Raw genomic sequence first — 20,111 nt, 5'->3', positions numbered from 1 at the left:
TGGCGCGCAATCAAGCCTTCAAGGTTGATCTTACCATCTTGATCTCTGTGAGTGCTGAGAGGTGTTAGGTGACAAGGAACAAACAACGCTTCCGCTGAGGTGCTTCTGTTGCCTTGTCAGCTCCAGTCGGGCCGTCATAAATAGCGGGGGCGTAAGGCACCCGCACCTGGAGGGTGCAGCATCCACGTATCTAAACTTACCGGCACTGTAGACAGAGAAGGCGAATTCGTGAGAGGGGGCAATTTGATAAGGGTTAAAGGTGAGAGATGCAGCAATGATGCTCCGTTGCGGGGCCCAATTTTCTATGGTGGGGTTCATCCCAACAGGCACTGCCACAGCAACTGGCGCCAAGCCGTTCCCAGAGATTCATAGATTCTCACTTCGACCATCTGTATTCCTTTATCACCCAGCTCGATTTGCGCCCTATTTACAACAGTTGAACGTTAAAAGTCTTCTAAATTTCCTGTCTACTCCTACAATCCGCCGTTCCCAGTGCTACATATACATCGATATTGTACAGATTAGCCAAAACAGCCAAGCAATGCGCGCTTTTCAAGTGATTAGGAAGACAGGACAGAAGGGGAGTGGAGTGCCAACCAGCCAATACCATGTACACCAGCGCTGGGAGTAGCCTCGAGTACTAAAAGAGGGTATAGTAGAATGGGACGAAATCAGAAGGTTAGTCTTAGGCCGTCATGTGCTCCCCGTTTAGAAGCCCATGCCTCCCATTCCACCCATACCGCCCATGCCGCCCATGGCAGGCGGGCCCTTCTCCTCAGGAGCCTCGACTATCGCGACCTCGGTGGTACCCAGAAGAGACGCGACACCGCTGGCATCGACAAGAGCGGTCCGAACGACCTTGAAGGGATCCAGGATACCGGCGGAGATCATGTCAACGTACTCGCCCTTGGAGCTGTCATAACCCTTGTTGAAGTCGTTGGCGAACTCATCGGTGAGCTTGCCAACGATGACGGAGCCCTCAGCGCCAGCGTTCTCGACGATGGTCCTGGCCGGGCGGGTAATGGCATTCTTAACGATGGCGACACCGAGCTGTTGATCGAAGTTGGCAGGCTTCAGGTTGTTGAGGGCGTTGGCGGACGCCTTCAGGAGGGCAGTTCCACCTCCGGGGAGAATACCCTCTTCAACAGCTGCACGGGTGGCATTGAGCGCATCGACAATCCGGTCCTTCTTCTCACCGACCTCAACCTCAGAGGCGCCTCCAACCTTGATGACGGCAACACCGCCAGAGAGCTTGGCAAGACGCTCTTGGAGCTTCTCCTTCTCGTACTCAGAAGTAGCGGGGTCATTCATGACTCCACGAATCTGCTCGCAGCGCTGGGCGACAGCATCCTTGCTTCCCTCTCCATTGAGAATGACGGTGTCCTCCTTGGTGATGGTAATGGATCCAGTAGAACCGAGCATATCCGGAGTAGCCTTCTCGAGCTTGATGTCAAGCTCATCGCTGAAAACGGTACCGTTGGTTAGAACGGCAATATCGCCAAGGATCGACTTCCTGTTGTCGCCGAACCCGGGAGCCTTAACGGCCGCGACCTGTAGCTGGCCACGGAGCTTGTTAAGGATGCAGACAGCCAGCGCCTCGCCGTCGATGTCCTCGGCAATGATGACCAAGGGGCGGCGCAGCTGCTGGGATGCCTCAAGTGCGGGGATGATATCCTGGACGGCGGAGATCTTGCGCTCAGAAAGGAGAAGCAACGGCTTCTCGAACTCAACCTTCTGCGCCTTGGTATCGGTGATGAAGTAGGGAGAGATGTATCCGCGGTCGAACTTCATGCCCTCCGTGACCTCAAGTTCATCCTCCAGAGTCTTGCCCTCCTTCACCGTGATAACGCCCTCCTTTCCAACCTTCTCCATAGCGCTGGAAAGAAGTTTGCCAATGCGTGTATCACCGTTGGCAGAGATGGTCGCAACCTGTGATATCTCCTCGCTGCTGGTGACCATCTTTGTCTGGCCCTTAAGATACTCTACAACGGCATCAACGGCGGCCTGGGTTCCCCGCCTGAGGTCCATAGGGTTGCAACCCGCAGCGACGTTCTTGACGGTCTCGGAGAAGATAGCGCGAGCGAGAACGGTAGCAGTAGTTGTACCGTCACCGGCCGCCTCATTCGTCTTGGACGCAACATCCTGGAGGAGGCGCGCACCGAGATTCTCGAACTTGTCCTTCAATGTGATGGCTTTGGCGACGGTGACACCATCTATCAAGGGGTTAGCGGAGGGTTCATCAAGAGGGCAATTGAAGCGCTACGTACCCTTGGTGATCTTGGGCGAGCCGTAGCTGGACTCAATCAGGACGTTTCGTCCCTTGGGGCCCAATGTGGTTGTGACAGCCTTCGCCAACGTCTCAACGCCCTGAAGCAGCGCCTGGCGGCCTTCAACACCAAACTTCAACTCCTACCCAGAACTGTTAGCTGAATTGAGAGGCACACCAGCCTGGCGTCGTCGTACCTTATGCGCAAACCTCTGCTGCTGGAGGTTAAAGCTCGTCGTCCTGAGCTTAGAGCTCGAGTTGACGATCGATGACCGCGCCTTGGATGCGAAAGCTCGCTGCATTGTGATGATATATGAATTAGAAAAGCGTATGGAAAGTCCCAGGCTCAAGCCGTGTCACCGACTCTGAATCGCTGCGATGATGGGGAATGAAGGGCGAGGATGGCGGAAGGATAGACAGGTTGCAATGGAGAGGAAAAGCTGGGAAGATAGACACGATGCGAATGAAGCTGGAGAAGTTATTGACTTTTGCGCCAAGAGTTTCTAGAAAGAGCTGCAGCACGGTCCCTCTTGACATCCTCGGCGAAAGGCCGGGGATAGCTTCGGCAGAACACCATCACCAGAACTGCCCTTTTAGCACAAGAAGTAAAACCGAGAGCAAGTCGTTCCTCTTGTACAGTATGGAAGGCCTAAGCCAAAAAGCTTTATATAATTGAGTATGTTTGGGAAATTATGTTTCAACTCCGTCGGGTGGATCATCGAATCCATTCTCCCTCCTTGGGAAACCGTAGGAGATTGATATCTACAACATACTACCGAGCGACTACGAAGACCTGCTCGCGATGGTTACTGGCGTGCTCTAGAATGTGACTCCGATGGGATAACAAAAGGCCAAAGTGAGCTTCTTTTGTCTCCACGTACTGCATACCCGTTTCGGCGCTGCATTCTAGCTTGGAGTCTGTAGATGAACACCGCATACAGGCAAGTGGACGAAAGATTGGACCTACCGACTATATTGAATTCGGGGAAAGAAAAAATGCAAGAATTGGAAAAAGGGAGGGTGAGGAAGAATGAACATGCTTGCAAACAACACACATCCTCTGTTATTCCACTTGTCACTATACACTGTAACATTGGAAGCTGGACAATGATAAAGACGAATCGTTTTCGCCATGCGTGTTCCGGTAAACTGGCCCATCTGGAGTACGTCCTGCTCAATAATCATGGGTGGAAGAAACAATAAAACCCGTGATAACACTGAGGACGTACAGCCGTAGTACAAGGGAAGTTCGAACACTGGAATATCCATAGAGAGGATGCATGGTCAATAATGCTATTGAACATTTACTCCTTCCTAATACCATAGGAACATCGAGATGACGGTCCGCTTTTTTCAAACAAAAAACAATAAACACCCTACTCCTCTTTTAGGTGAAGGTCGAGTCCCTCGCCGCCCTGATAGAACTCCCAGGTCTTCTCGGCAATAGTGCGAGGATTTAGCACCTTGTTTTGCGGATCCACTATGCCTTCCACACGGATAAGGCCAAAATGGACTCCGGAACCGCTAAAAGCGACATGAAAGCTCTTAACCATGTTTGCCTGGGACGCCTTCGTCAACGAAAGTGAGAGGAGTTGTGGGATTGGGTCCCAAGGTAAATGACTGTTGGTGACGATAAGGGCGGGCTTTGCCGAGGGGGAGTCTTTGGCGTGCTGTTGCAGCTTTGGGACGGCCCATTGGGCGACCACGTAGAGTGCAAGATTGGTGATCTGTTCGACGATTAGTTATTGGGACGCCGTCGTCACGGACGAGGTGGAGCTTACTTTGAAATCCTGTTCGAGTTCTTCGACAGGCGCCTTGAGAGGTTCAGCAAATCTGATGATCGCAGCGTTGAAGAAGACGACATCGACTGCGGTCGTCAAATTGTCGATCTGTTTCAGCACTGCAGGAATTGACTTTATATCCTCAAGATCCACGGTGAGAATGTCAACTTTCGCGTCCGGATTGGCTTTGACGACGGCACCCTTGTCCTCTTGCAAGCGTTTCTCATTACGGGCAAGGAGAATTATGTGAGTAAAACCTTGGGACGCGAACTGGGCGGCGACATGACTGCCAATGCCAGGGCCGGAGCCAAACACAACAATGGTGCGGTTGGCGGACATGGTAGCTAGGTGTTCAAGCAATCTTGAACAATATCAATTGAAGAGATTAGTCGGAAGCCGAGGACACGTATGAGAGTGAAGGTGTTATGTAAATGAGATGGTGGAGAATTCTAGGTTGGTCTGGAAAGAATGGACTATGTGAAGAAAAGAGGGATTGGGATTCTTATATACCGTCTCCATGTCTAGGGGACCTGCTTGAACAACCCCAAGTCTACAGTTATACCAATACCCCGCAGCATATGCCTATGATGGTTGCGTCTTTGCTGACTGCAGCGGATCGCTGACGAAGCTGATGTTGTGCCTTGCATTCTCTCAACTGGTAATTGTGTGTGGCTCCTGATTCGACAAAGCTATGGCTCATCCTACGAGCGCGTCGGTATTGCCGCTGGTTGGCTACGATGGTTGGATTCAAACACTCGAGATGCAGTAGCAGAGTTGGAAGTCCACTTTCAGCGACTGAAAGTCATCGCGTATTACTAAGCCAAGCCTTACCAAAATACGACCACGACATCATTGCATCGCGTTCCCCAATGTTTCAGGACACAACGACTAGCCAGAATGAATGATTTCTCCGCGGACGACGAAGAAGCTTTACGCCAGTTTCTGCCCACGTCATTCGGGAAAAAGGACGCATCAGTAAACATCGAAGCGCAAATCGAGCAATGTCGCAGAAAGATCATAAACGAGCAGGACTCGGTTGCGGACTACTCTAGTGGCGGAAACGACTCGGATGACGACAGCGACTCGGACGACGAAGACGACGAGGATGAGTTCCCGGTGTCGCATGAGCTCGTCTTCAAGACACATGAGCGCGCCGTTACCACCATTGCTCTGGATCCCGCTGGTTCGCGCATGGTGACAGGCTCCAATGATTGCACACTCAAGTTGCACGACTTATCTGCGATAGTCCCGAATACAATACGTGCATTCAAGACCGTCGACCCATTCGAGACCAAACCTTCCCAAAACGCCGAATCTCATGCTATACATCAAGTCCTATTCAGCCCTCACTCTGGCAGCCAGTTCCTTGCCATTACCGCCACCCCACAAGCGAGGCTTTTCAGTCGCGATGGAGACCTGATTGCCGAGTACAAGAAGGGGGATATGTACTTGAGGGATAAGCACAATACCAAAGGACATACTTCTGAAGTGACGAGCGCTGCATGGCACCCGACCGAGTGGGGGCTTTTCGTTACCGCTGGGACTGACAGTACGGTCCGGATATGGGACGCTGAAAAGCACTTGAGCCAGAGAGACGTGATTGTACATAAGTCCAGGGCCGCTGGGTCGGCGGGCATGACGAAGATGACAGCTGTGGCTTGGGGTTCTGCAGGCGAAAGCGGCAAGAGTATTATCGTTGCGGCAGCTCTGGACGGGAGCCTTGTTATGTGGCCTGGCGAAGGTCCCTATCACCGACCTGCAGCAGAGGTTCGGGGTGCCCACGCAAAGGACACCTGGACGGGGGGAATCGACATTAGCTCTGACGGACGGCTGGTTGTTACTCGAGGTGGTGACGACACAATCAAGCTATGGGACGTCAGAAAGTTCAAAACACCGATTAGTCAAGTTGTACATCCCTCAACATCCGCCCGTTACCCCACCAGCAACATCCGCTTCGCTCCCGATATGCGGAGCGTCATTACAGGCTCCGAGACAGGCCACCTCCATATACTCAACCCCGCTACGCTACGGCCAGAGCTCGTAACTCCGGTTACGCCTGGTTCTGCGCTCATCACTGTATACTGGCATCCAAGATTGAATCAAATATTCACAGGTTCTGCGAACGGTCAAACTACCATTCTGTTCAACCCGAAGCTATCCAGCAATGGTGCCCTTACCATCTTAAGGAAGGCTCCCAAGAAGAGGCATCTTGATGATGACAGCACCCTAACTACCGACCTGGACCCTCTTGGCCTTGCTGGCGACGCAATTGAAGGCGGTCGAGCCCAACACGCTTCGTATGCATCTCGTCATCCCACAATCGGCCTCACAGCTTCTGGAAAGTCGAGAGATCCGCGCAGACCTCATGTTCCGGCACCAACGCCGTTTGCAATGTCAACTCCTGATGAGAGACATGTGCGCGAGAGCATCCCCCTTAGCGCCATGCTTGAGGAGGATCCTCGCGAGGCTCTCCTGAAGTATGCCCCTAAAGAGGGGGAGAAGAAGTTATTTACGGGTGTTTATGATCAGAACCAGCCGAAACCCATCTTTAAGGAATATGAGAGTGATGAAGATGAGCCTGATGCCAAAAGAGCGAAACGTTAATAACGGAGCTGGTGAGGCTGTGGAGCTTTTCATATGATCATGCATTGTCGGCGTCGGAAAATGGTTAGATTCAATTATACCCACCTTTACTGTACATATCAATTGATACCCACTTCGAATCATCTTTATACCTAAGTGAGGGCAAATTCAATGTCAAGGACATGGCACCTCCATCCTCACCTGCTCAGCCCTATCTCTTGGCGACGTCACGTGCATCGCGATAGGGGCAATCCGAAACGAGCAATCAGCACGTCTGATGTTGCACGGAAAACTTTCGAACCGCGTCCGCCATTTCAACTCTACCTTCAACCACACCTCACACCCGCCAATAACACCTAAGCGCAACCCCAAATCCATCGAAAATGTTCACCTCGACCTTCCGCGCCTCCACCCGCATCGCGCCCTCCGTTGCGCGCGCGTTCAGCACCACACCGCGCGCGTCTCTCGCGCGTATGAGCATCGTTGGCCGCTTGGGTGTTACGCCAGAGGAGGTTACGCTATCCGGGGATAAGACGTTGGTGCGATATGTGGTTGGGAGCTCTTACGGGAAGGGCGAGGACAAGAAGACGAGCTGGTTCCGGGTGGCTAGCTTTGTGGAGGGGAAGCAGAAGGATTTCTTGTTGAGTGTGCCAAAGGGGTAAGCTGTTCTGTGTTGTATGGTTTCTCTGAAGAGTATGGATCCGGTATCTGGTTGAATTGGGGGACAATGGAATGTAACGGTGTGGATGAGGTGGAAGAGTGGGAGCTCGTGATAGCCACGCGACACTGGCTAACCTCTCCTTTTCTCAGCTCCCTCATCCACGTCGACGCCGATGCCCGCATGGAGACCTTCACCGACAACGAGGGCATTAAGCGCTCCAACCTCAGCTTGATCGCACGTACGTCTTGCTTGCACCAGTTTAGGGTTTCCCGGCATAACCTTCAGTAGGCAACTTCGACGTCATCTCCCGACCGCGTTACGAGAGCCAGGTTGAGACTAACGATGAAGGCATCGTCCAGGATGCTCATCAGGCCTAAGCGCCCATGAGATTCCGCCTTTCGCTGCTACCCGAAGATGTACGAGGTTTTGTACTGTGCAACATGTTTTAGTACGGGGGGAATGCTTGAGGGTACGGAGTTCAATGTCCATAGGTTTCTTTTTCCCATTCTCGCTGTACGTCGGACATGCTCCCGCTTTGAGAGCCCATGTGATGGTAGGAGTCGAAGTATTGTACTTTCGGTGTCGTGTACACTACATTACCTTGCGGCAACTTTTCGTATATGTAATCTCTGCTCTAAGCACTTGAGGTTGGAGTTGGCACGGCAATTGGCAATTCAATACCCTCCCCCTAACTTGCTCACCTTCTGATGTGAACATGGCACACGCATGAATATAACGACTTCTTCTAATCATAGTTTTCATAAGAAGACAAGTTGAAATCTACAGTCATGTTCTCCTAGCCTTAGGGTATCATTGATCATTCGAAATCATCGTCGTCTAATTCCCCCATACGCTCCAGAAGCACGGATATCCTGCTTCGCCGATCCATGGCTCCCATAGAAGAAAAATCATATCGCTTGATATCTCAGGGACCGAACGTTCTCTACGCCCTGCAGCCCACTTAGAACCCTTCTTCCTCATCCCCAATCTCTCCCAGAATCTCCACATTCCCTGCATCCTGGAACACCACCTTCTTCTCCCTCTTCCTTCGCTTCTTCTTCCCACCATCTGCTTGCCCCGCGTCCTCCTCCTCACTAAGTTCTGCTCCAGCAATCCTTCTCTGGCGTCTCTCTTCTTCGGCCGCTGCCCTCGCCGCATCAATCTCGACTTGCATCCTCTCGCGTTCCGCATTCAGCTCCTCCTCAATGGCTTTCGGGTCCAGGAAATGGTCGTCCGTCATACCGGATTTTTTGAGGTAGTCGTCCCAGTTCGAGTTACGCTGACCATTAAGCGCGGCTTTGATACCTGCTGGATTCTCCTTCTCCTCGCGGTTGAATTTGAGCTTGATCGATCGACGTGTAGAGCCTGGGAAGAGGGTGCTTATCATGCCAAAATCGGTGCCGAAAGTCTGCAATGCATCGTAAAACCGTTCGGTCAGTTCGCGATTCCAGCGGGTGCCCTGGCCCGGAAGCATAAACTGTTCAGGGAATCTCTTCCCCTCTCGTAGAAAGCTCCGCGTGGTAATGCGTGCCGTCAAGTCACCTTCCTCCACGACCTCTCGAGCATCGATCTCTTCTCCGTTCACGTCCACCGGAACGGTGGCAGAAGTCTCTACAACCACGATCTCCCCGTCTACTACTTCGTAGCGCGGTCCCGTTACTTGATGATGTGTTTCGGAATACGCTTCCGCCGCCCGGTTGAGCTCCTCGTCCACCTCACTGCGCTTCGACAAGCGGGGAACTCCTAGAGCTTCCTCCTTTCTTCGTCGCTCCTTCACTTCCTCCCAATTAATCTCCCGCATCGCCCTCTCGCGTCTGGATAGTTTACCGGTTCGAAAGTGCACCGCTGCAACACTGGCCATGAAGGTGGACTCTTCGTCGATTCTGATTTTTTCAGCGTCAGATGGCGTTGACTCTCGTTGACGGCCTCTACGGCGTGCTGGCTGAGCTTGTACACCATTTTCAGCATTCGGTCTGTCCGCATTAGCGTCAGCCAACGCAGCCTGCCTCCTCTTTGTAGTCGTTTTGCGCCTGGCTGGCCTGTTTTCCTCCGTTGGTTCCGTCCCTTCATCGACAGCTGACTGTTCTGCATCAGCAGTGGCGACGATGGTATTCCTCTTCCTTGTAGCCCTCCTTCTTTGTGTTGGTTGCACTTGGTATGTGACATTTTCTGCTGACGCCGCCGGCCCAGGTATGTCCGTGTCACCTTCACTCAGCGCACCTGTGCCCTTCCTTTTCGTTCCCTTGTCTTTGCGAGGTTTCCGAGCTTTCTTTGGCGGTTGTGCAGGTGCCCATTCCATTGCCCCCTCATCCACAGCTACCTGCTCAGGGCCGCCTTGAGGGGCAACCGTAGGGTTAGTCCCCATATTTGCTTGATCCGGTGATTCAGTCTCCTCCTCCACTGCCCCCCTTCCTTTCGGTCGTGTCACCCTCCTCGGTCCTGCAACGGTACCTTCAGCATCTTTCTCCGGGCCAACGGCTTTACTAGCCCTGCGCCCTCTGCTCAGTGCAACAGGTCCATCTGAAGCCGGCGGTTGGACTGCAGGTGCTTCATCGCGCGTTTCTTGTTCGTCTATACTCGCGCTCGTACCTGCCGTACTTGAATTTACCACAATGGTCTCCGTGCCCGCTTCAACGGTCCCTGAGGTACCTTGCCCCTCGTTCATTTCTTGAACTCTGGTACGAGGAGCTTCGGGAGATTGTGGTCTGTCAGCAGAAGCCTGCAGGAGCGTGTCGCTCTCCGCGATGGGTGATGAATTATCTTCCACAGGCACCTGTACCCTTCCCAACGCTAAAGACTGAGTAGAATCAGCATCCTGATTCGGAAGACCGCGCGGCTGGGATCGGTCAGGAGTTGGCCGGGAAATGATTCCAGCTTGTAAATCTGGCACTCGTTCGATACGCCGGCGCTTTGGCGACCTTGCGGATTCCACACTGTCGTTGGCAGGAGCAGACGGCACGGATGTCGTGGGCGGTAGTTCAAAGGAGGCGGCTTCCGGTCGATGTTCGGCTTCGGCCACTTCTTCTTCACCGCGCCTCCGCTTCGGGGATGCTTCACGCTGGGACGCAGATGCGACAGGAGCAGTTGGCGGAGGTGTGGCAGTTATCTGAGCAGGAGTAGGCACCGACGGCGGTGTAGTTATATCTGCTCTTTGTACTATGTGCGACACATCCTGTACATGAACCTCTTGCGTTGCTGCGGGCGTGGGGAGCGCATTGGAAGGTTCGACCGCTGCAGGAGCCGCCGCCGAGGGAGTGGAGGTGATCGCACTCGCTTGAGTAGCGGGAGTGTCGGCAGGACGAGCAGCAGCAGCTCCACCGCGGCGACGTACAGCTTTGGGTGCGACCTTTTTGCCGGACGTATCCTCTGAATTAATCAGTATGCGTTCTTGTATGATCCAGGGTGGGAGTTCGCACTGTTGATGAAGGTGCTCACAAATGATGGGGCAGTGACTTTGGGCACTTCTGTCTTATTTTCAGGTGCGGGCGCCGCTGGCTGTGGAGGTGCCTTTTCCGCATCATCCATCGCCATACTGGCCGAGTACCATTCCGTGAGCCAGAACTCGAAGACGGGTGAGGATAAATGCAAGAGTGTGGAATTGAAGTCGCCTCGGAGGGAATGCAAGTGCTTCCTCGCGTGAGTCCGTGCGTCGGAAGGCTGGCTAGCGCACACGTGACAGTCTTGGCCTTCCAATGAACAAGAGAACCTTGAAGGCGACTCACCCGCTTTTCCACTCTCTCAAAGTGAACACTCTACTCACACCCTCCCATTCGCGACTCTCATTTCCGGTTCAGCCTTTGCCCATTTTTGAGCTGCCCTTATCAATGATCTGAAAGGCTGCGCCGTCGCCGTCGCACATCAGGGACATCCTACACTGGCCCTGATGAGGCTCGCAGCCAGGACCGTGTTGACTCCGTCCCTTGACGCCGTCAAGATGGACGATCGCAAGCGGCCCGCTGGGCAGGATGATACGGCGCCGCCGCCGAAGAGGCAGGCTTTGAGCGTGAACGGCGCGAAGTCGCATCAGGATGACGTTCCTTGGAAGGATGACATCGAGGTTCGCCCCCCTTTAACCTCCAGTCTCTGCGTATTCTTCCTCTCCGCAACTGCGATCCACGTCCACAATGGCTGACCATAAATTAGGCATACCAGAAAGATGCGATTCTGCGTCAAATGCGCGAGTATAAGCGTGAGAAGAACACCATCGAAGCGGAACTGCGAAAAATGGAGGAACGTGCAAAAGATCATGACGACCACCTGCGAGTAATTGATACATGGTTCGAACAGGTGCGTAGTATGGCTCCGTAAATCTACAAATGGAAGCTTATTAACCGCCGAATAGTTGCTCGATGAGATCAGAGTTCTAGTCGGAGAGAAGCTTCCCGATTCCGATAGCAGTAAGCAGCGGCTGCAACCTCCCGTCACGGTGTCCGCCACCTCTAACGATATCAACATAGGATCAAGTTCTATTCCCACTACCCTGTTTTTTGAGGATAGTGAGGCCTTTTCGAAGCATCTCGCCAGCCGCAGAGAGAAGATATTGGCCGCACTGTCGGATCTTTTTGGGAAATTCCCTCCCTCCACTCCTGAAGTATCGGATCTGAATCAACGATTGGGAAAAGTACTGGCTAGAGAGAAGCAACTGATCGCCGACTTGCAGAAGGTTAATTCAGAAAAAGAACACACCTCTGATAGGCTAGACACGGCTACGCTGCGGTATATGCTTGCGGAGAAGAAACTTGACCGTCTCAAAAGTATACAAGTTCAGAAATTGGAAAGGCAAGCGCAGGGCGGGAATGTTGCCGTTAAGGAGGAGTCTTCGTCCGTTTCCAATGGTGCCGAAGCAGTTGGCTCTGCCAATGGCGTCATAAACGAGGAACTTGAGACAGCACGAGATGCAGCGATGGCCGAAGCCGCCAAGCGCAAAGAACAGCTGGAGCAGCTCGAGCAGGAAAACAAGAAGCTTACAGCGGAGCTTTCCTCCTTGAATGTCAAACTGGCTGGGTTGTCCGATGATGACTATGCGAAAACCGAGCTTTTTAAGGTTTTGAAATCGCAACACGAGGATGTGATCAAACGTATCAACCACCTGGAGGCTACTAATATCCAACTTCGCGAGGAGGCCAAGAAATTACAGGCCGAGCGGACCGAATACCGCATCAAAGTAGACGACGAGGCCCGGGCTACCATTAGCGAAAGCGAAGGCAACGTAGCTCGGGCCGAAGCAGATCTTGCTCGCATCCGCAGCCATCGGGACGAGCTGCTCACAGAGGTCTCAACCTTGAAAGCGATTCTGCAAGACAACACGGTATCCAGGACGGAAACAAAGGAGTTGGTAAGCGCATGTGAAAGCCGGATATCAGCACTAGAATCCGAGTGCGAGCGCTTGAGGTTGCAATTGGCCGAGAATGCACCGGGTGCTGGCGACCAAGCTGCAGATTTGGAAAATATGACGCCGGATCAGCTGAAGAATAGAATTGCGACCCTTGAAAATCAACACAGGCTCCTCAATAATGAACTACCTGCGATGGAAGCTGCTTGGAAAAAGGCCCAAGCTGTCGCTGGCAGGAAGATAGCCGAAATATCGACCTGGGAGGAGAATGTCGGACGCGCCAATGCGGACAAGGCAAAAGCAGACCAGAAGTATTTTGCGGCCATGAAGGCCAAGGAAACCTTAGCTGAGCAGAATCGGGTGCTGCGAGTCCAAGCGAACAAGAGCACGGAAATTGTGACACAGTTAAAAGAGGCGGAGGCGCATAGCCGGAGTCTTGTGGACAAATTGGAAAAGCAATGTGCCGAAATGAGGGCGCAGATGGAGGAGCTGTCAATTCAGCATAGGACTCTCCAGCAAAAGCTTAAAGAGATGGAGATCGCTTCCGAGGGCCATGCCAATCAGGTTTCCGAGCTGAAGAAGGTGGTTGAGGCTAAGGATGCAGCGTATCTGGCAAGCAAACATTCCCAAAGGGAGTCTGAGACGGAACGGGACAAGTTGGCTGCGCAAGTGCATGGGTTGGAGAAGCAATGCCAGCACTGGAAGAAGAAGAGCGCCGGCAATCAATCTGAAGATGCGGCAATGATGCAGGTATGTCTGGCGACGATTTGGTTGACTGATTTGGATGCTAAAAGATCTGCAGTCCATGCTCCAATGCCAGGTCTGCAAGACGAACTTCAAGGACACGGTTATCAAGACATGCGGTCATGTTTTCTGCGATAAATGCGTCCAGGATCGTCTCATCAACCGGGCACGAAAGTGTCCACATTGCGGCAAGGCGTTCGGCAACAACGACACTATGCGCATCCATCTATGATTTCATCCGATTCTTCTGGATGTCAGGCTTCTTGATATGTCCAACGAACGTTGCACGGACTCGACCATTCTGGCTCAGCACCGACCCTTTTGTACATTACCTTTTCATCAAAAGCTTCGTTCAGCGCGAGCTCGTCTCCAGTATCAGATTCCTATAAGCTGGATTGTTTTGGAAGATGGACGGCGTTGGCGGCAGGGCGGGCGTTTTCAGGCGACTTCTACATGGGCTGCGGTCACTCTTCATGCCACTGGAACTTTCTTCCACACATGGATGATGATTTATGGAGGTTTTCATGGCGGCATCTTGCCTTCTTCGCTTCTTTTTCCGCAGCAAGTGCATGCTGGCGGCGTGTGGGGTTGCGTCCTGTGTTATTAAGGTAGATTTCCCCTCCTCTTCGTCTTCGACTCCTGTATAGGAAGCCTCGGCCTAGGCGGACGGGTTGTTCTCGCGCGGTCGAAGGATGACTATGCGGGCGGGTTTCTGAAGATGGAAATGACATCGAATGGAAATTCAGAGATTCCGGAGTCCTGAGTCTGTCCCATGTAGATCGTTGTCGACAATGTATGCTGGACGAGCCCTCACAAGTGCAAGCCGAAGTATGTCGCAGTCGCTGCTCGCCAAAAACTAATGAATAAAGGCATGTGCTATGATGGGCCAAAATTATCAACAAGAGGGGACAAACCGCATGCGAAAGAATAAGAATAGACAAGCAAAAGTTCCAGAAACTGGGTATACAGGTCTTTCCAAGTGGTGAGATGCCGCAGACGCCATTCAAAAAGTGAAAGCCCACAGCAAGCACCCAACACCTCGTCGCAAGGGATAGGACAAAAGTAAAAGATAACATCCAACCGTCTCTTCAGCGCCAACGTGCAATGTCCCTATCCCATTGGGATCCCCACTCCGCTGTGGCATATTCTCGGCCAGGCCAAAGCTCGCTCATCTATCTGATTCGCAAGGTGTGCAGGACAATATCCCACATCTTCCCAATAACATTAAGCACCAGAGCCAGCGCCCCCAACGGAACAAAAATATTCAGAAACTCCAGCGGATTCTTCGGCGTCACTTGGGTCTCGATATAGTCATCGGCCGGGAAGCGGTTATGTTGGTGGAAGTACTCCATTAAGTCGTCTTTCTCCCTCCAGCGCTTGAGGAGCCAGTCGCTAAACGCTTTCTCGTCCGTTGGGATGTCCTTGGTAGCGAAGCGACGCCAGTGTATGTGGATGGACTTCGGGGGCCGGCCTTCGAGGTAGGATGATTTGATGGTGAAGATGTCTTGGCCGTATTCGCCCACGCTAGATATAGCATGTGTGAGGTGATTGTTCCGTTCCCTTGAGGGGTTGGAGTACTTACGGGATGCCTTCGTAGGCGACGGTGCAGTCGTACATCCATTCAGTTGTGGGCCTCAATTCGGCGAGGCAGTAGTGCAGACCCGTGCTGCGCGGCAGCATGACATGCCGCGCATCCTCGATATTGTTCTTGTCGGCCCACGCCTTACTGCTCTTTCTCCCATTAGCAGACAAATTGGTCCCTTCCGGGAAGATGAGAAGCCACATTGGATCCAGAGTGTGTGTCCCGGACATCGGTCCGCTATGACTGCTGTTCAACTTTCGCAGCCGATACTGGAAGCGCTCCTTGTCTTTTGCCCACTTGCGAGACAGGAAGATGAAGCCGTAGAACATCATGCCCGTGCCTATGAGCGGGATGTACTTGATGGATTCCTTGAGGATGATGTAGATGTGGCCGTGCATGTTCGACGTGTAGGAGATCCACCAGAGGTATATCCAGTCTGTGTAGATCTGCACCATGTCAGCGTTTCCTCAGCACTAATTCCCATGTTGTCATACTTGGTGATTGGCGATCAAGATCAAACGTTCTGGGAAATCGCATTCCAACCTGCCATCCTCCGTTTTCCTCAACTGTCCCCGTACACTTTCATCCCCACACACGACCATCTTCGCCGGGGCCCACCAGTACGTCAAGGTTGTGAGCGCAATGCCGAAATGCTGCTTCGTCATGGCCATCCAAGCGTAGAACAAATTCTTGTCGTACCAATACAACGGCGCTCCAATGAGCTGTGTGAAGACAATACTAGTTGGGGGTATTAGACACTGGGATTTCGTCCAACACCACCATATAACCTACGCTAAGCAGCATGTGTTGAAGTAGAGAATACACAGACCCAGGCGCAGGGCCTGATTGAACATTCCATGCTTTATGGCTCCGGCTGGATGTTCCGGCCGCACCGTTGACTTGATATCATCGACGATCTTCTCTGCAGTTGGAGCGAGCGGATGTCGCTGTCTCAAGCTCTCGGTGGTCATGGTGACTGGCATAACGGGGCTTTGGGAGGAAAGTCTGAGGCAACGACTCGAGTCTAGGGCGTCTGACGTGAACGGTTTGACTGGCCAGGAACGAGGAGCGGGCTCGGTGTTAACAACTGGGCAACGGACGAGAGAGTGGGGAGGTTGTTGCGGCGTTGGCGAGCGAGAGTCGTGGTCCAAGATTGCGGTTCATATAGGAAGAGGGTGTGAAGTGCGGAGTGTGAACGAACAAGGTGGATGAGGATCAGACGAAAGGGGAGCAGCCATCATCGTGCAAGCGTTGCCATGCTTCACTGCCTGGAGGGATGGCCTGCGACATGTCCAGTTGACGCACGCCAGGCACATGTCACCGGACCACACCCCTGCAAGCATGTGGGGATTCCCGCGGACCGACTTAGTACCGTAGATATCGCGTAACCAAGCTGCTTAGGAAGAATAGACTACAATATAGTTTTAAAGGTCTAGGAAGCTAATAGTATTTATTAAAAAAAATATATACCTAATATATCTAATATACTAGCTAGGAAGATCTAATGCGTCTAAAATAGATTTATTTGCTTCTAGGCTATTTTAACAAGATTAAGAGTATTTACTCTAGAAAACAAAATAATATTGCTAAGTAAGTATAATAAAATCTATAACGTTAACTAGCAGTTATATGCTAATAGTTGTATCTTATAATAACTTTTAATAGAGCTCTAGTATGCTGTCTAATATTAGCCTTATTTGCCCCCGAATCCCGCCCGCACCTCCTCGGCAATTGCGGGGTAATCAAGCTCGCGGCGCCAAGAAACGCGATAAGACAAGGCGCGGTTGTTCGTCCGGTCGATCACAACGTGCTCTCCCAAAAATAAGCATCCTAAAGATATTCACTGCTCCTGGGGACCACCCAGACTTCTCCGCACTTCGACCCCATGTTCGAACACGGAATATAAACACTTTACCTGTTAGGTAGCACCTAGTCGACGTCACAGCACGTCGGAGCACCTATGGCCCTGCGATGGCGCCGCATACCTCTCTCCACGAGACCATTCACGCGAGCATTTTCCACAAGCCCACCACGACGTATCATAAAACCGATAACAGAGCTCCCCGAGCGAATAAAACCATTATACATCCAACAACCATCTAAATCATTGCTTTCCCTCCAATGGCCCTCACCACCTCGCAACATCCTCATCACGAAGAAGAAACGCACCCCCGGCATAACCTCCTCCTTGATCGAATTCAGCAACCACCTCTCAGCAACCTACCCCCACATAAACATAATATTAGAACCGGACTCCGCCTCCGAGATCCATGAACTGCTACACTACCCCGTCTACACCTACTCAGAACCCACAAACGAGACCTCGACCCCGGCCCACCTCTCTGAAAAGACCGACGTAGTATGCACCCTCGGCGGCGACGGCACCATCTTGCGCGCGGCGAACCTCTTCTCGCACTCGCCCTCGGTCCCGCCCGTCCTCAGCTTCGCCATGGGCACCATCGGCTTCCTGGGGGAGTGGAAATTCAAAGACTACAAGCGCGCCTTCCGCGAAGTCTACATGTCGGGCGCCAACGACGCCTACGCCTCCATGGAGCTCCCCACCACCAACAACGACGACCCTTCTCAAAAGGACATATCGCACCCCACCTACGCCGACATTCGCGGCAAATCCATGGGCCGCGCCCGCACCGCGCGCATCCTCCTGCGCAACCGCCTGCGCGTCGGCGTCTTCTCCCCCTCGGGCGAGCGCATCAACGGCACCGAGGCCGAGGGCGACACGTACGCCCTCAACGAAGTCATTGTGCACCGCGGCAGTTCGCCGCACCTCAAACACATTGACGTCTTCGTCGGCGGCAGGTTCCTCACCGAGGGCGTCGCAGATGGGATGATCATCTCGAGTCCCACGGGAAGCACGGCGTACTCGTTGAGCAGTGGAGGCAGCATCGTGCATCCGCTCGTACCGAGTCTCCTCCTCACTCCCATATGCCCGCGCTCCTTATCCTTCAGACCTTTAGTCCTCCCCGCCGAGACGCCCATCACCCTGCGCCTCAGCGGCAAGAACCGCGGCCGCGAAGTCGAGGTCTCCATTGATGGGAAGCGCATCTCGGCGGGCATAGGCGTGGGCATGGAAGTCCATGTGCTGGCCGAGCCGGTCAAGGATGTGGTCAGGGGCGAGTGGGGATGTGGCGGCGTGCCGAGTATCGTCCGGGGAGTGGTGGGCATGGAGGAGAGGGAGGAGGATCATTGGGTCGGTGGTCTCAATGCGTTGTTGAAGTTTAATTATCCGTTTGGGGATCAGGATGGGGATGGGGAGAGGGGTGCCGATGGTGGTGCTGGTGGGGGTGGGGGTGGACGTTGGGGGAGGGTGTGAAGTGAAGTTTATAGATTGGTTGGATGTACGATATGATTGATGGTATCTATATAGAAGGTGGAGTGGCTGAGCGTTGTATCATAGATGATATGTGCGGATACCCTAGATTAGCATAGCATTGCATTGGTAATAGCATAGTAAAATTGCATAGTTCATTGTCCTTGTCTGATTCTCCTAAGATGCTGGCTGGTACGTCTGGAATGTGAAATCTGAAATCAGTAGACCTCGCACCTGAAATCATCAACGCCCCTTTTATACATCCAAAACCAACCCTTGATATAATGACCCAGATTCCCAACCCCGATCCAGACGCCACGCAATGCAATAAAAAAAACAATCCCGCTCTTTTCATCCCCTCTCCGCCTTCCAGCACACTCACCCGCCATTCTTTTCCAGATTACCCCCACTCCCCTCCTCATCCTTCCTCTTCAAACTCGGCCCCCAAAACTCATCCGCCTCCCTCTCCGCCCTCTCCCTCGCCACCTTCCTCCTCTTCGCCTTGCTCTCCTCCAACCCCTCGCCGCCATTCTCCTCCACCCTCACCGTGACGTCCCTCTTCTGCGCCTGGTTCAGCTTCACAAGGTCAATCTTATCCGGATCACGGCACTGGCGGAGTTTCTTGAGCAGCGCGCCGATTTCCTCCTTCTCCTTCTTCTGCTGCTCCGCTGATGCGGTGGTTTGCAAGGGGTGGGAGGAGATGGGGTGCGAGGATAGGAGGGTGGAGCAGGCGCGTAGGGTGGAGAGGAGTTTGTCATGCATGGGGGAGGAAAGAGGGAGTTTTGTGGAGAGGTAGAAGAGGGTCAAGGGTTCGTCGGCGAGGAGGTGCGCCGAGAGCCAGATGTGCGAGGGGGTGTAGAGGAAATATGCGTCTGTTAGGAGGGCGGCCGTCTTGAGGATGTGCGACGCGAGGCCGTAGGCGTCAGTGATGCGCTTCTCGAGCTCGGCGACCGTCATGCTCGTCGCGGGGCCGTCGGGTTTCCGGGGTAGGGCGAGCATGGCGGTTTGGAGCTCTTGCGCGGATTGCGTTGCTGTGGGGAGGAGGGCGGGTTTGCCTTGTGCGAGGGCCATCAGTTCGAGGTGGCCGCCTTTGAGGCCGCGGAAGGGGTGCCGCACTTCGTAGTTGAAGCGGAGGGCTTGCGTGATGAGGTATTCTGGCGCGAGGATGTCGGCGGGCGTGGTCTTGGGGAGGGAGGATGCGTAGCGCTCGACGGAGAGGTGGTGGCCTTCGGCTTTGCTGGCGATGAAGATAACGCTGCGGGATATGGTCTGGGGGTCGTAGGTCATGGGGGAGTTGAGGAGGTAGAAGCGCCGCATGTATTGGACTCCTGTTGCCTGTATAACACTCAATTAGCATATGAAAGGTCAGAGGGAATGCGTTCGATGGAGCAGGCCCACTCACAGTGACTTCGATAGGCAACTTCAAGAAATCTCCCAAGTCCAACGCTCTCTTGCAGAATGTATCAACGAGCTTCTTCTCCTCCCCCACCGTCAAACAATTGACCTCCCTATCCACCGCCAACACCGGGGTATTCGCTCCACTTTCGCCTCTTTCTGTTTCGCTGGCGCTGGCATTCTCGGCTTTCAGCGATCGTGGAGCGCGCTGCCTCGCGACGGCCGCTCGAACGCGTTCGCTGGCTTGGATGTTGGTTTGTAGGCGCTGTGCGGCGAGTTGGGCGGCGGTAAATGTCCAATGTTGATATTGCGTGGAGGTGCGGTATATGTCGTCTTCGGTGAGCTTCATCGTGCTTTCCAGGGAGCGTTGCCCGAATGAAACGCCCCGAGAACTCTTTGAAGGTAGACTACCTAGGTACCGCATATGCTGATGGACGAG

The 20,111-nt window shown here is 53.2% G+C and overlaps 10 protein-coding genes across 10 annotated transcripts; 4 read left to right on the top strand and 6 right to left on the bottom strand.

Annotated features, from left to right (window-relative positions):
- Positions 1-375: 375 nt before the first annotated feature.
- EI97DRAFT_435784 (chaperonin GroL) lies at positions 376-2,753 on the bottom strand. The gene is made up of 3 exons (XM_033798949.1): positions 2,464-2,753; positions 2,268-2,409; positions 376-2,213 (listed from the first exon to the last, which is right to left on the bottom strand). Exons 1-3 carry the CDS (start codon positions 2,566-2,568, stop codon positions 709-711), a joined length of 1,752 nt encoding a protein of 583 aa, XP_033651408.1. The 5' UTR covers positions 2,569-2,753; the 3' UTR covers positions 376-708.
- Positions 2,754-3,267: 514 nt separating this feature from the next.
- Positions 3,268-4,801, bottom strand: EI97DRAFT_403631 (NAD(P)-binding protein). The gene is made up of 2 exons (XM_033796510.1): positions 4,048-4,801; positions 3,268-3,993 (listed from the first exon to the last, which is right to left on the bottom strand). Exons 1-2 carry the CDS (start codon positions 4,384-4,386, stop codon positions 3,643-3,645), a joined length of 690 nt encoding a protein of 229 aa, XP_033651407.1. The 5' UTR covers positions 4,387-4,801; the 3' UTR covers positions 3,268-3,642.
- On the top strand, positions 4,752-6,771 carry EI97DRAFT_435782 (WD40 repeat-like protein). The gene has a single exon (XM_033798948.1). It carries the CDS (start codon positions 4,945-4,947, stop codon positions 6,649-6,651), a length of 1,707 nt encoding a protein of 568 aa, XP_033651406.1. The 5' UTR covers positions 4,752-4,944; the 3' UTR covers positions 6,652-6,771.
- A 144-nt stretch (positions 6,772-6,915) lies between these two features.
- Positions 6,916-7,980, top strand: EI97DRAFT_495797 (ssDNA binding protein-like protein). The gene is made up of 3 exons (XM_033802454.1): positions 6,916-7,288; positions 7,441-7,529; positions 7,580-7,980. The coding sequence occupies exons 1-3, from the start codon at positions 7,014-7,016 to the stop codon at positions 7,666-7,668; spliced, it is 453 nt and encodes a 150-aa protein (XP_033651405.1). The 5' UTR covers positions 6,916-7,013; the 3' UTR covers positions 7,669-7,980.
- Positions 7,981-8,071: 91 nt separating this feature from the next.
- On the bottom strand, positions 8,072-11,209 carry EI97DRAFT_503246 (uncharacterized protein). Its single transcript, XM_033802776.1, has 2 exons — positions 10,708-11,209; positions 8,072-10,657 (listed from the first exon to the last, which is right to left on the bottom strand). Exons 1-2 carry the CDS (start codon positions 10,820-10,822, stop codon positions 8,253-8,255), a joined length of 2,520 nt encoding a protein of 839 aa, XP_033651404.1. The 5' UTR covers positions 10,823-11,209; the 3' UTR covers positions 8,072-8,252.
- Positions 11,175-13,715, top strand: EI97DRAFT_480036 (E3 ubiquitin-protein ligase-like protein bre1; the record flags this gene model as incomplete). Its single annotated transcript, XM_033802018.1, has 4 exons — positions 11,175-11,348; positions 11,435-11,578; positions 11,634-13,373; positions 13,426-13,715. 4 exons carry the CDS (start codon positions 11,175-11,177, stop codon positions 13,597-13,599), a joined length of 2,232 nt encoding a protein of 743 aa, XP_033651403.1. The 3' UTR covers positions 13,600-13,715.
- EI97DRAFT_146617 (uncharacterized protein) lies at positions 13,716-14,747 on the bottom strand. The gene has a single exon (XM_033793241.1). The coding sequence runs from the start codon at positions 14,441-14,443 to the stop codon at positions 13,832-13,834; it is 612 nt and encodes a 203-aa protein (XP_033651402.1). The 5' UTR covers positions 14,444-14,747; the 3' UTR covers positions 13,716-13,831.
- Positions 14,239-16,020, bottom strand: EI97DRAFT_146692 (acyltransferase-domain-containing protein). Its single transcript, XM_033793242.1, has 4 exons — positions 15,742-16,020; positions 15,444-15,687; positions 14,950-15,395; positions 14,239-14,891 (listed from the first exon to the last, which is right to left on the bottom strand). The coding sequence occupies exons 1-4, from the start codon at positions 15,930-15,932 to the stop codon at positions 14,540-14,542; spliced, it is 1,233 nt and encodes a 410-aa protein (XP_033651401.1). The 5' UTR covers positions 15,933-16,020; the 3' UTR covers positions 14,239-14,539.
- A 743-nt stretch (positions 16,021-16,763) lies between these two features.
- On the top strand, positions 16,764-18,280 carry EI97DRAFT_495794 (ATP-NAD kinase; the record flags this gene model as incomplete). The annotated part of the gene is made up of 1 exon (XM_033802453.1): positions 16,764-18,280. The coding sequence occupies exon 1, from the start codon at positions 16,910-16,912 to the stop codon at positions 18,278-18,280; it is 1,371 nt and encodes a 456-aa protein (XP_033651400.1). The 5' UTR covers positions 16,764-16,909.
- Positions 18,281-18,423: 143 nt separating this feature from the next.
- Positions 18,424-20,060, bottom strand: EI97DRAFT_435776 (cyclin-like protein). Its single transcript, XM_033798947.1, has 2 exons — positions 19,680-20,060; positions 18,424-19,612 (listed from the first exon to the last, which is right to left on the bottom strand). The coding sequence occupies exons 1-2, from the start codon at positions 20,019-20,021 to the stop codon at positions 18,656-18,658; spliced, it is 1,299 nt and encodes a 432-aa protein (XP_033651399.1). The 5' UTR covers positions 20,022-20,060; the 3' UTR covers positions 18,424-18,655.
- Between the last annotated feature and the right edge of the window lie 51 nt (positions 20,061-20,111).

This window comes from Westerdykella ornata (assembly GCF_010094085.1).
Source record: "Westerdykella ornata strain CBS 379.55 unplaced genomic scaffold EI97scaffold_24, whole genome shotgun sequence".
Classification (NCBI taxonomy): domain Eukaryota; kingdom Fungi; phylum Ascomycota; class Dothideomycetes; order Pleosporales; family Sporormiaceae; genus Westerdykella; species Westerdykella ornata.
This window is presented reverse-complemented; position numbering and strand designations above follow the sequence as displayed.

Bases quoted from the DNA above. Each gene is read 5' to 3' on its own strand.
- EI97DRAFT_435784 (XM_033798949.1), bottom strand. From the start codon at position 2,568: ATGCAGCGAGCTTTCGCATCCAAGGCGCGGTCATCGATCGTCAACTCG. The intron at 2,410-2,463 runs GTACGACGACGC...AGTTCTGGGTAG, and splicing joins AGCAGAGGTTTGCGCATAAG to GAGTTGAAGTTTGGTGTTGA. The intron at 2,214-2,267 runs GTACGTAGCGCT...ACCCCTTGATAG, and splicing joins CTCGCCCAAGATCACCAAGG to ATGGTGTCACCGTCGCCAAA.
- EI97DRAFT_403631 (XM_033796510.1), bottom strand. From the start codon at position 4,386: ATGTCCGCCAACCGCACCATTGTTGTGTTTGGCTCCGGCCCTGGCATT. The intron at 3,994-4,047 runs GTAAGCTCCACC...ATCGTCGAACAG, and splicing joins AACTCGAACAGGATTTCAAA to ATCACCAATCTTGCACTCTA.
- EI97DRAFT_435782 (XM_033798948.1), top strand. From the start codon at position 4,945: ATGAATGATTTCTCCGCGGACGACGAAGAAGCTTTACGCCAGTTTCTG.
- EI97DRAFT_495797 (XM_033802454.1), top strand. From the start codon at position 7,014: ATGTTCACCTCGACCTTCCGCGCCTCCACCCGCATCGCGCCCTCCGTT. The intron at 7,289-7,440 runs GTAAGCTGTTCT...TCCTTTTCTCAG, and splicing joins TTGTTGAGTGTGCCAAAGGG to CTCCCTCATCCACGTCGACG. The intron at 7,530-7,579 runs GTACGTCTTGCT...AACCTTCAGTAG, and splicing joins CAACCTCAGCTTGATCGCAC to GCAACTTCGACGTCATCTCC.
- EI97DRAFT_503246 (XM_033802776.1), bottom strand. From the start codon at position 10,822: ATGGCGATGGATGATGCGGAAAAGGCACCTCCACAGCCAGCGGCGCCC. The intron at 10,658-10,707 runs GTGCGAACTCCC...TGATTAATTCAG, and splicing joins TGTGAGCACCTTCATCAACA to AGGATACGTCCGGCAAAAAG.
- EI97DRAFT_146617 (XM_033793241.1), bottom strand. From the start codon at position 14,443: ATGTTATCTTTTACTTTTGTCCTATCCCTTGCGACGAGGTGTTGGGTG.
- EI97DRAFT_146692 (XM_033793242.1), bottom strand. From the start codon at position 15,932: ATGCCAGTCACCATGACCACCGAGAGCTTGAGACAGCGACATCCGCTC. The intron at 15,396-15,443 runs GTATGACAACAT...GACATGGTGCAG, and splicing joins TCTTGATCGCCAATCACCAA to ATCTACACAGACTGGATATA. The intron at 14,892-14,949 runs GTAAGTACTCCA...TGCTATATCTAG, and splicing joins GTCGCCTACGAAGGCATCCC to CGTGGGCGAATACGGCCAAG.
- EI97DRAFT_435776 (XM_033798947.1), bottom strand. From the start codon at position 20,021: ATGAAGCTCACCGAAGACGACATATACCGCACCTCCACGCAATATCAA. The intron at 19,613-19,679 runs GTGAGTGGGCCT...AGTGTTATACAG, and splicing joins AGTTGCCTATCGAAGTCACT to GCAACAGGAGTCCAATACAT.